The sequence below is a fragment of the Macrobrachium nipponense genome, chromosome 6, assembly GCF_015104395.2.
Source record: "Macrobrachium nipponense isolate FS-2020 chromosome 6, ASM1510439v2, whole genome shotgun sequence".
Classification (NCBI taxonomy): domain Eukaryota; kingdom Metazoa; phylum Arthropoda; class Malacostraca; order Decapoda; family Palaemonidae; genus Macrobrachium; species Macrobrachium nipponense.
The window spans coordinates 95921583-95934413 of NC_061108.1; the positions used below are offsets into that span (position 1 = coordinate 95921583).

At 41.0% G+C, this 12831-nt stretch overlaps 1 protein-coding gene across 3 annotated transcripts in view; it reads right to left on the reverse strand.

The window, feature by feature from the left end:
• Positions 1-4527: 4527 nt before the first annotated feature.
• The window catches only part of LOC135216368 (cobalamin trafficking protein CblD-like), a 154570-nt gene continuing 146266 nt past the window's right edge, over positions 4528-12831 (reverse strand). For all 3 annotated transcript variants that reach the window (XM_064251622.1, XM_064251620.1, XM_064251621.1), the window contains one exon: positions 4528-5001. In XM_064251622.1, the coding sequence (XP_064107692.1) occupies positions 4975-5001 (27 nt within the window). In that variant the 3' untranslated portion in view covers positions 4528-4974. The remainder of the gene's footprint in view (positions 5002-12831) is intronic.

Genomic DNA, 12831 nt, shown 5'->3' on the forward strand with positions numbered 1-12831 from the left:
AACTCAAACCTCTGACGTGGGATCTTACTCTGGTCCTGAATAGTCTCACTTGAGCTCCATTCGAGCCACTATGTCGATTGTCAGACAGGGATCTGACTCTAAAGACAGTTTTCCTGTTGGCCTTAGCTTTCTCAAAGATAGTTGGAGACCTAAATGGCCTGACTTATGACGTTACACACACCAGGAGTTGGGGGTGTGTGGCCTTCAAATTTGTCCCGGAATTCGAAGCTAAGACTGAAAATCCATCAGGGCATGATGGCAGATTTGCCTCTTTTTCAGTTCCCTCCCTGAATGAGTTTGTGGACAGCAATCCGCAGGAGTTATTGTGTTGTCCTGTCAGAGCTCTGCACTGCTATCTGAAATTGAATTTTTTTATTATTATTTTTTTTCTTTTTAGCATGAGCTGGTGCAGTAAGAAAGTGTCCAAGAACACCATTTCATTCTGGCTGCATGAGGTGATTAAACAGGCATATTTCTCACCTCATAGTTCTGTCACTTGACATCAGAGGAATGAGTTCCTGTCTGGCATTCAAGAACTTGTCTGTTCATAGGATTCTGAATGCTGATTCCTGGCTTCGGCAGACCATGTTCACTTCCTCTTCCCTGAAGGCGATTGCCCACAGGCCTTTTTTTTTCTTCTTCTTCTTCCCTTGGGTCTGGCAGTGGTTGCCCAACAGGTTGTGTAGCTCATCCAGTGCCCCTGGCAGGATAGTTTGTTCTTCGTACGGGCAGGTTGAAGAATAAACACATCATACACTGGAACTGGTCTGATACAGGTGAGTTTGGTAGCCATACTGGTTGCAGTTATTTGGTTTGTTCTTATACAAGACAAATCTGCTTCTTGGTAGCACTTACTCCTCTCTGGTAAGGGGAGGGAGGAGTGGTAACAAGCCCCTTTGGCCTATATGGTTTGTTGCTTGAACAGACTAGTTCTCTTTACCTTCCACGAATGCAATGTATCTGTCTCATTGTGTTTAATCCCAGTAGGCAGAGTTTTTAGATACTGTATTAACTATTCTCTTACAGGCTCAAACCCCCTTCTTTAGAACTCAGTCTTCTGGAAAGAGTGGTAAGGTGGGTTGTGAACCCCTAGCTGGTTCAGGCTACTTGTACCTCCCTCCATGTATAAGTCTATCTTGTTGTTAAGACCGAAGGTTTGTTCTGTATGAAGAAATGACAAATTTTTAATCAATTTGTATTTTTCATAGCTAACAAACCTTAGGTCTTAACTGCCCACCTCTAGCCATTCCTCAATTATCCTGGGTTGGAAGAAAGACTTGACGCATCACAAGGTTCCAAGCCTGTTCGGTGACCAACTTTCACCTCGTATAAGTATGAGTTGCCAAATGCCACAGATACCTTGCTTTACAATCTTTGATTGTTTTTTAACCAGTTTCCAGCTGGTGCTAGATTATCCTTTTGTTAAGACCTCAGGTTTATGAGCTATGAAAAATACAAATTTATAAAAAATGCCATTTTTCCTGGTTTTACAAACCATAGCTTTCATAGAGGACTTACCCACCTCAACCTCCCCGCATCTAGCTGATCTACTGTTGTAACCCCCCTAGTTTGAGAGACATATGCAAGCAGACAGGCCCCCACAATGGATGAGCTATGCCAGTAGAGGTCAGAGTAATGCCAGGGGCCTACCAGATAGGATTTTGCTTTTAAAGTCAGTACAATCGCTGGTTACGCCATTTATGAAAGCTATGGTTTGCATACCTAGGAAAAATAAAAATGTAAAAATTTGGTTTAAAGTTATTACCAAAACAGAAAAATACATCAATCTTCGTAGTGATATTTTACATAATTTTAACTTTTTGAAAGGGTATTTACCTTAAATGAAATTTAAACGCATTAACATTAATGATAAACAATGAACATGAAAGAATGTATTTTACTACCTGCAAAGAAGCCATTTTGTCAGATATACCATATGTACTCTTGTAACATGCGATCTCACATATCATGCAACCCCCAAATTTTCACCCTTTAAAAATGATTTAGACACGTATCTCATGTATCGTGCGAGTTACATTTACGAGACTAAATAACAATAGGCTAACCTCTTTTCCTCCTATATATCTATTCCATTTTTTATTTGGGCTAACCAATTTTCCTCCATCTCTTTATCTATCCCATCTTCTAGTTAAGTTTAAAAAAGTAAAAGAATGCCAAAAGTATCCTTAGTAATGTTGTACTTGTTTTGAAAATGCATACAGCCAGAAACAGCTGATTTGCTATGAACAACTGAATTCAATAACAACAGCCTTTTTGCTTGCATTTCAACCATTGTACAATAGTAAAAAATTACCAGAGGTATGTTGCAAATGACATTAAGGAGAATAGGACATATATTTTTACATTACTTTATCCTTAATCACTATGGAGAAAAGATCAGCAAGGGCATAAACTGCCAAATTTAATCTGTAAGTTCTAGCTGAAGTTGAGGAAAGAATGTTGATCTGCTAACAACTACCATCGTGCATCGGCAACGTGTATGAAAATCTCGCAAACTAAGCTTTAGCACCATCAAACTCTACCGTAAACAAAATTTGAGAGAAGCGTGTTTTAATCATAACCATTGGCATGAAAGCTCATTTTACTGTTTTCACTCCAATTAAAGATAAATATGTAAAGCTTGTAGTATTCTGATGAGATCAAGTGAAAATATCGAATGGAATCTGATGATTTTTATTTATGCAATACACTTGCCCTCAGCGCCATCTACTAAAGAAAAAAATTAATTTTGTTCATAAACGATACATATTTAAGTGATTTTGACTCGAAAATAACCTTGTCCCATATAAGTAGAGTATCTTGAGATTCATTTGCTCTAAATAGAAGCAAGACAGTCGCTCTGATTTGAGCTCACTACAGTAAAACAAACTTCTCTCTCAATCGCCCTCAGCTGATTTCCAAACCAAAGCATTGATTGCTATGTTTGTATTTTATAATACAAACAAATAGTAATATGAAAATACATATAAAATATTATTGGATACAGTGAAGTAAAGCATAACTTTTTAAAGATCCATGGAAAAGATGCATATCCATTATGTTTGTATTTGATCATTTGATATTAATATGTTATATTACATACTTGAATTTAGCCCATGTATGATGAGACCTCCTTAAAATTAGATGCAAAACTGCTTAAGTCACATGATATGCGAGTATATACAGTATTTTGATTAAATGAAGATCCATTTTTTCTTTTCCCTCTAATATATATTTTGTTAAATGAAAATTTCTTCTCTTCTCTCCTATATATATTTTAAGTTCGTTCATCCTAGCTCTGCATACATCTCATTATTATGGGGGGGGAGGGTTGTCAAGTCACTATATATAACTAATATACTTTGCCCATGTTCATGAGAAAGTTTTTTGTAAGCTACTCCTACTATTATTGTATTTAAAATAAAATAAAAAATGCATTCCTTAAAACCCATATCATGTTAGCATTACAGATGAATAATAAATTCACAGTCGAGTTAAACAACAATTATTATAACATCTTTATTTTAAAAAATTATTTTCTAACTGCTGTTAGCAGTAAAGTACAACCTCATCTCTAAATTCAAAGTTTCCAAAGCTTACCTCATGTAATGTTTAACTTCTATAACTACTGGCTAAAAAAATAGGTCTTGGTCTATTATGCAGGTATATATAGTAGTATACACTATATTGTACAATACAGTAACTTAAAACTGTTCTGTTGTGTTTGACTGCAATTTTATCAATATCCATGCATATATAATTTAAAAAGTAAGTTGTATCAAAAGTGCATTGTGTGCACTAAATATGTATATGTGCATTATTACAGTATACATTCCCAGTTTGTAGAAGCTGTAAAGGGCCTTGAAACCCATCCCTCCAAAATATGGGGAATACTATACCTTTACCTCTAGTACACGTGTAGTAGAATGCTTTACTTATCACCTTTTACCAAACACACTCCTGATAGAGTTTGAATAGACTAATGTGTATACATAATTGGAATAGTTTCCATTAAGATGCACCCTGTTTCAAGTTTTTCAGGTCCTGGTGGAGTTTTAATTTCTTAGAATTTATAGACTTGTATCCACAAGACTATTGATCATTTTTTGGAGAGCTTTTATGCAATTTTAACTGACCAGTCATGACATTAACCTTCAAAAATATCAAGAGCCTATCCAAGGTTCTGGGAAATAAATCTGATAGGGTTGACCAGCTAATAGGTAAGTAGCCTTCTCTCTATGAATTTTTGACACCTATGTTAGGATAAGATTTTATTTGCAAAAATTTATTTCACTTTTTATGTTAGGATAAGATTTTATTTGCAAAAATTTATTTCACTTTTTAAGAGTAGTAGTGATTATAATATAAATTATAATTTGACAAAAAAATTAAATTTAGCCAATGCAGAGTAATAAACAAGCAGTAAACTCAATTTTTCACCCTCATAAATCCATTACAGGGAAAACTCTGGCCTCCAAGACAATAACTCCATAACTTATGGAATAATCCTTGAAATAAAACAAAAGCCATAAAGCATAATTATAATTTGAATATATTGCCAGCCAAAATGGACAATGAAATCTTTTAACTAATATTTACAAACCAAACACACTGCTTCCTCCTACACAAAATATAGGTAACTTGGTGAACATACATATGTAATATTTTTCTTTAATGATAAAGTTCCTAATATTTTCTTAATGACAATAACTTAAAATTTGTTTACAAAAATTACCGTACATTAGTATGAAATCACTTTGATAAAGATGAGAATGAAATTACATAGCATTAAATTTCAAAATATTAGATACTTGTTACTGAAATATACACCATTATTCAATACATTCACACAATTGCAAAACAGCCTGTACAATTATCAGAATGCTATTAACAACCAAAGTGCTAGCTTCACGATTACTCAGACATTCCCTGTTTTCTGGTGTGCATTCATTACGTCCTCTAGAACTTCAGAATCTACTGGAGCATTGGTGAATATGGCACCTAGAAGAAAAAAACTTTGTTCATGCCCAATAAAAAAATATATGTATACATTAATTATTATTCAATTTATAATCATCTGGTATTAGCCATAAAGTTGTCAATCTCAGAAGCCTCTGCTGTTCTCTTTTGAAGAGTATCCTCCTACTACTGCTAAAATCATTAACTGCCCTAATGAGTTGAAGCAGGAGCAGAAAAGAAACCAATAATCTAGTCACTAGAACAGGAATAGTTGTAAAGCACAAAATTAAGCTTCACTACCAAATTCTGGTTTAGCCACCATATTTGGCAGCCAATCACAATGCAGCCACACTACTCACAAAGTAACTGACTGTCATGTATATAATTTTCAAGGAAAAAGTGGTTCAATTACAGAGAACTTTTTGTCACCCTAACTCATGACTCCTGTGATATAAACTTTCCTCATCCTAGTGACCCCTTGGAACAACTGGTAGACCAGCCCGGTTTTTGCATAAATTACCCATGCCATACCACGAAAAAGGATCCACTAAAAAGACTAAAAACATTGTTTGGGTCCTACCTTTGTGGACTCAGCATGGTTTACTAATAAATTCTTTGCAATTAACACTCAATACAGCCATGTTTACAGCTACAAAAAAAGAGGGAGGTTGCATGTCAGTCGGCAGACTAACATTACATCCAACCACAGAGGAATAGTACTAAAGGGATTTGTAGATACTATAATCTCTGTAACAAATATAATTATATATAATGTATTCTCACCTCCCAATGCCCGCCAGTATGCTGCTTCCCCTCTCCAAGTTTGTTTGTCCAAGTTTGGTTGCTGAAACGCATTGTCATTAATATATTGTAACCACCTAAAATTTTAAGTTAAGAACTTACTGCAACCTACTGGCTGAGGAGATGAGAAACAAGCTCATTAACGTATTATAGGAAGTTACAAGAAGCAAGCAAAGATATACAGGAGACTTTGAGCAAACCGCAAAAAAACAGAGAGGACCACACACCAACAATGGACATTATTTGCTGGTATGTATACAGTGTATCATGTGCAGTGTAAGATGGCTTGCTAGTGCCATGATTTCACACACTGTACTTGAAATACTGATGGTACTGAACATTTCTATTAACTTATGTTTCAAGCCTGTCAGTGGAGGTAAACAACATTATTCCCAATGGATTCTCTATGTTCTCAGGACAAACGTGATGACACTCCACAAGACCTTGTCTACCACCCACAGTCCCCTTCCACTCTCCATCCCCAGACAACGTTACCCCAATCAGCATTGTTCCTTTCCCCTCCATACAATACCTGGAGAAATCACTGATCGAGGGTCAGGCCAGGATTAGACAAGATGGGGAAAGGGGACAAAAAGAAGAGGAGAGACCACGAAAACCAGAAGAATTAAGGGACCAACGACTGAAAGGACGATGAAATTCACATGCTGCAGGAGCAGACTGCTGCAGTACCTTTCTGCAAATGCTAGCCCCTCGTACAGCAATCAATCACAGGAAGCCACAGTGTGCCCATTGAGAAACTTCGCAATGAGAATCTACATCGTGGGGAGCTGCTCACCTACAAATAGTGAAGAGGGAGTCTTTCAGATTTTTATGCAAGACTCAAGAACATTGCAGAGGAAGTAGAAGTCTGTCCCAGTAGATATAAACTTTGTGACCATAACCCAGATAAAATTATCCTACTCCTGGGAGTCAGGGATGAAGAACTCACCAAGAAACTCTTAGCCCTCAACAACAATGCCGCACTACAGGATATCATCAACATTTTTGCATCTATGAGGCTAACAGGAAGGCCACTTCTGCAATCTGTCCTTGGCCCTCATTATCAACATATGTTGCACCTATGAGGCCACCAGGAAGGTCACTTCTACAATCTGTACTTTGCCCTCTCTAAACTTATTTTTAATGTATGACACTTACCTGGCAGGTATATATATAGCTATATTCTCTGTTCCACCTGGCAGAAATTTCAAATCTCGCGGCAAACGCTAGTAACCTATTAGTAGTTCAGGCAACCACCACCCCGTTACTGTGGCGCTAGCGCCAGGAACCATTCCCACTTAAGCCAGATTTTCTCTGCCAGCCGAACCGGCAACATTGTTGGTGGTTCCCTGCTAGGATTTTCATTCTCGTTGCTGACTTTTCACGGATTTTTGGTATTGTACTTGGAAACGTTAGCTTGGCATTCGCTTTGGATTGTTCTTTGGATATGTCAGACACTGATAGTATGTTTAAAGTTTGTGTGAAAGAGGGGTGCAAGGTAAGGTTGCCGAAAGCTTCAGTCGACCCTCACACTATTTGCAAAAAATGTAGAGAGAATGTGTGTACTTGGGAGAGTAGGTGTGTTGAGTGTGAGAATTTGACAGAGAAGGAGTGGAAGATTTCTATGAAATATGTTGAAAGGTTAGAGAAAGATCGTGTGAGGAGATCTGTTTCTCGTAGTGAGAGGTCTAATACTTCTAGTAAAAGGAGTGAATGTGTTTCCTCTCCAGCTCCTTCTAATGTAGAGATGGTAGAACCTTCTCCCCAGGTATCTCCCGCGCCCGCTGCTGTATCGGAGGCGGCGAACGATACTCAGATTGTTAAAGTGTTCGCTGCCCTTGCTTCCATATGGGTGACCAGATACAGCGCCTTACAGATAAAGTCAGTGCTTTTGATGTGAGTGAAAGTGTAGTGGAGGGGGCGTCTGATCGTCTCTCTCGTGCTCCTAGACCTAGACCTCTGTCAAACTCCCAGACCCAAGGGAGAAGGCATGTCGACAGTCGAAGGGAGGCGAGAGAGGTTTTGTCACGGTCAGGCGTCCCTTCGAACAGTCCTGTTGTAAGATCCCAGGCTGTTGCAGTTCGCCACAGGAAAGGCGTAACTGGGAAGTATGCGTCCTTGGATGGTTCGACATCAGAGCGGGAACGTCGGTATTCGGTAGTGTCTCGCCCCCTCAAGAGGACTTTCAGGACATCGACCGCTCAAGATAAATGTTCTCAAGATCGAGAGGCTTGGAGTAGTCCGGAGGTTTTGTCATCCTCGGAAGACAGGAACGCAGTTCCGATCAAGAGGAAGAAGATCTTTCGTTCTAAAGAGGACTCAGTACAGCCGTTACGTTCCTGGATTTCGGCTAGAGACTCTCCTCCGTCCTCTTGCTTGTCTTCCCCTCTTCTCTCTCCTTCGGGTAGAGTTCAAGATCGCTCTCCTTTACGTCACAGTCCTTCTCGTCTTCCTCCTCCTTTGCCTTCTGCCCGTCAGGAAGATAGTACTAAGGACTTCTTAAGAGAAATGCAGTCTAAACTAGCAGTTCTCGTTAATTCATGGGATGCGCCTTTGCAAGGGTCTTCGAGGCGTAAGGACGATTTCCTTCCCGTGAAGTCTTCCAAGAAGACTGAAGACAAGTATTCGCTGACCGAGGATATAGGACGCACTGGCTCTACGAGGACGGACGATCGGGTAGTGTTTCAGGACGCAGGAAGAAGATGGTTTCTGTAGAAGCAGGACGCAAATGTCAGGACGTGGAGCCGCTTGTTGTGGACGCAGGCGGCAGGAAGCGGATGTATCTACGATGGACGCAGGACGCCGATACTTCGTTGGTTGCAGGACGCAGGCAGCAGGACGTTAATCCGTCTGCAAAGCGTCAGAACGATAGTGATTTACAGGACATTACTTCAGCAGAAGAAGAATTGGACTTTATTGAGGAGAAGAATGTGGAACCTTCTTCGGATTACAAGATCCTCACTTCCTGTCTCCTTTCAAATTTTGAAGGGGAATTCCAACCTACGGCGCCTTTATCTCCCCTGTCGCAGTTTTCTAAGACTAGGACTCCAAAGAAAGTCCTCATTCCTTAAGATGACTCTTTCGATTTCGGCAAAGAAGGCTTTTCAATGAGTGAATAACTGGCTGAAGGAGAAGAAGGAAGCGGGGAAATCTTCTTTCGCTTTTCCCCAGCCAAGTTAGCATCGAAGTCGGGAGTATGGTACGCTACTGGAGAAAGTCTTGGCCTGGGAGTACCTGCTTCCTCCCAGGGGGATTTCTTCAGTATAGTGGACAGCTCGCGCAGACAGGCGTTGCAGTCTGCCAAGATCTGGTGGACTTCTTCCGAATTTGATCACCTTTTTAAAGGAATTTTTAGGACTTTCGAGGTCTTCAATTTTCTCGATTGGTCTTTGGGAGCATTGGCGAACACTTTAGAAGACGAGAATTCTCAGGATACAGAAGTGGCTAAGAGTATTATGTCCTGCATGGACAAGGCTCTGAGAGATGGAGCGAATGAACTGGCATCATTATTCGCAGCAGGAGTACTGAAGAAGAGGTCGCTTTTGTGCTCTTTTGCTTCAAATGGAGTTTCCAACTCTCAGAAATCGGAGTTGATGTTCTCTCCCCTTTCGAACCAGCTGTTCTCTTCCGAGGTTATTAGGGATATAGCTCTGGCTCTATCTCAGAAGGCCACTCAAGATCTACTCTCTTCTTCAGTAAGGAAGTTTTTACCGTCCAAGTTGGTTAAGAAGACTCCAAAGGAATCAAGGCCTTCTCAACAGCCCTTTCGAGGCAGAACTTTCGCTCGACCCGCTTTTAGAGGCAAGAGAGTACCCGCTAAAAGAGGAGCCAAGACCACCTCTAAGCAATGAGAACTCAGTCCTCCAGACAGCAGTAGGAGTCAGACTTCAAGAATTTTGGGAAGTTTGGCAAAACATGAATGCAGATCCCTGGGCCATCAAGGTAGCTCGGGAAGGTTACAAAATTCCCTTCTTAAAGAAACCTCCTCTCACAACATCGAGAGCCCTAGGGGCAAATTACAACGATTTAGTGAAGGAAAAGGCACTATGGGATCAAGTCTCTTCCATGCTAGAGAAAGGAGCTATAGAACCTGTTCTGGATCACGAATCTCCGGGATTTTACAATCGGCTGTTCCTGGTTGTGAAATCCTCGGGAGGTTGGAGACCAGAGCTGGACGTAAGTCAACTAAATGTTTTCGTGGAGAAGACCAAATTCACCATGGAGACGAACGAGTCAGTACTGGCAGCGGTACATCCAGGGGACTGGATGGTGACCCTGGATCTACAAGACGCGTACTTTCATATTCCGATTCATCCAGGAAGCAGGAAGTATCTAAGGTTCGTGATTCAGAACAGGGTCTTTCAATTCAAGGCCCTGTGCTTCGGCCTTTGCACAGCCCCCCAAGTGTTCATGAGGATGATGTCCAATGTAGCAAGATGGTTACACTTACTATGGATCAGTTTCTTTTTACTTGGACGACTGGCTGATAAGATCCCAATCGAGAAGTCAATGTCTGGAGGACCTGAAACAAATGTTGGATTTAGCAAAAGAATTGGGTCTTTTGGTGAACCTAGGAAAGTCTCAGCTGAATCCCAAGCAACAGATAGTTTATTTGGGGATTCAGATGTCGTCAGCGACTTTTCGGGTTTTTCCATCCCCCGAAAAGCAAGCCCTATGCATTCGGAAGGTGCAGGACTTTCTAGAGAAAGACCGATGCTCGGCAAGAGAGTGGATGAGTTTACTGGGCGCACACTCTTCGCTAGAGAGGTTCATTTCTCTAGGAAGACTGCACATGAGACCTCTACAGCTTTTCCTAAAAGAAGCATGGCCAAGAAAATCGCAACCGGATTCCTTCCAGTTTCTAATTCCTTCCAAGGTGAAGGAGGAATTAAGTTGGTGGCTAACTCCAGGCAGGTTAGCAGAAGGGATGTCGCTCCAACAGAAGAACCCAGACCTCATCTTGTTCTCCGACGCGTCGGACGCAGGTTGGGGAGCGACATTAGGCCCTCAAGAGGTGTCGGGGCTTTGGAACGAGGAAGAAGCAAGTTGGCACATAAACAGGAAGGAACTGATGGCGATTTTCTTGGCCTTGAAGTACTTCAGGGAGTTGGTACGCGACAAGACAGTGCAGATCAACTCGGACAACACCACGGCTCTGGCATACATCTGCAAACAAGGAGGGACTCATTCTTTTCCCCTCTACATGCTGGCGAAGGAAGTTCTACTTTGGGCGGAAGAGGAAAACGTTTTGCTGCTCACCAGATTCATCCAGGGGGAGAAGAATGTCACAGCGGACCTGTTGAGCAGGAAAGGACAACTTCTTCCGACAGAGTGGACGTTGCACCTAGAGGTATATCAGAGCCTGTGGAAATTGTGGGGCCGTCCAGTAGTGGATCTTTTTGCGACAGCCAAAACAAAAAGACTACCAATCTATTGCTCTCCAGTTCCAGATCAGGAAGCAGTAGCAGTGGATGCCTTCCTGATGGATTGGACAAACCTAGACGTGTACGCTTTCCCTCCATTCAAGGTATTGGGGAAAATTATGAAAAAGTTAAGAGAGAGCCAAGGAACGAGGATGACCCTAATAGCTCCGTTTTGGCAGGCCCAAAGTTGGTTCACAGAGGTACTGGAATGGACAGTGGATACACCAAAAACTCTTCCTCTAAGAGTAGATTTACTCAGACAACCCCGCTTCGACAGGTTTCACAAGAATACCCTCGCTCTGGGTCTGACTGCGTTCAGACTATCGAAAGTCTTGTCAGAGCGAGGGGATATTCTAGAGAGGTGGCCAGTGCAGTGGCTAGAGCCAGAAGAACCTCCACAATCACAGTGTATCAGTCGAAGTGGGAGAATTTCCGGAAGTGGTGTAAGAAGAGGAAGGTGTCTTCATCCAGTACCTCTGTGACCCAAATCGCAGACTTCCTCCTATACTTAAGAAAGGAGTTAGGATTGTCAATTTCTACAATCAAAGGTTATAAAAGTATGTTGACCTCTGTGTTCAGACACAGAGGTTTGGATATCTCTAATAATTTGGACCTTAGAGATCTGGTTAGATCATTTGGTACCAAGAAGCAGCCCCAATGCAGGCCACCTGCTTGGAATCTGGATGTCGTCTTGAGGCATCTAACCTCTAGTAAATTCGAACCCTTAGATAAAGCCTCTCTGAGAGATGTCTCAAAGAAAGCTATCTTTTTAGTCGCCTTGGCAACGGCTAAAAGAGCTAGTGAGCTTCAGGCCATATCGAAGACAGTGGGATGGAGACATGGTAACGCAGTGTGTTCGTTCCAGGAAGGTTTTTTGGCCAAGAATGAGAACCCTGCTAATCCTTGGCCAAGATACTTTGATGTCTTGGGTCTTTCTGATTTAGTGGGACATGAGCAAGAAAGAGTTCTCTGCCCAGTGAGAGCTTTACGTTATTATATTGAAAGAACAAGAGATATCAGAGGGAATTCTGATTCTCTGGTGTTCAGTCAAAGACCCCGGTAGGCCCATGACAAAGAATGCTCTAGTTTTCTTTATGAGAGAATTAATTAGAGAAGCTCATATGCTGTGTCAAGAACAGAGCTTCGGAATTTTGAAAGTGAAGGCTCATGAAGTCAGGGCAGTTACGACTTCATGGGCATTTAAGAAGAATTTAGCCCTCAAAGAGATTATTGAATCTACATTTTGGAGAACTAATTCAATATTTGCATCTCATTATCTTAGAGATATTCAGACAACCTTTGATAATTGTCAGACGCTAGGTCCATACGTGTCCTCTGGTACAGTATTGGGCAAAGGAGTTACCACCCCATAACCTTCTTTTAAGCTAAGTAATTTTATCAGGTGATGGTGTTTGTTGTTTGTTAGTCGTCTGAGAAAAGTGTTGTTACTTTTGTCAGTCTTTTTAGTAATTTCTTTGTGTGGTGTGTGTGTAGTTCAGGTGAATGATCTATTACTAGCTTAAATGCCGTGGCATAAGAGGGCTTTAGGGTTCTGTCAACACATTGGTCACGCCCAGTTGTCAGTCCCAGTTTTTAGCTTCTTCAACATACAGGACACTTCCTTGTTGAGAGCTCCTAAGGTTTAAGC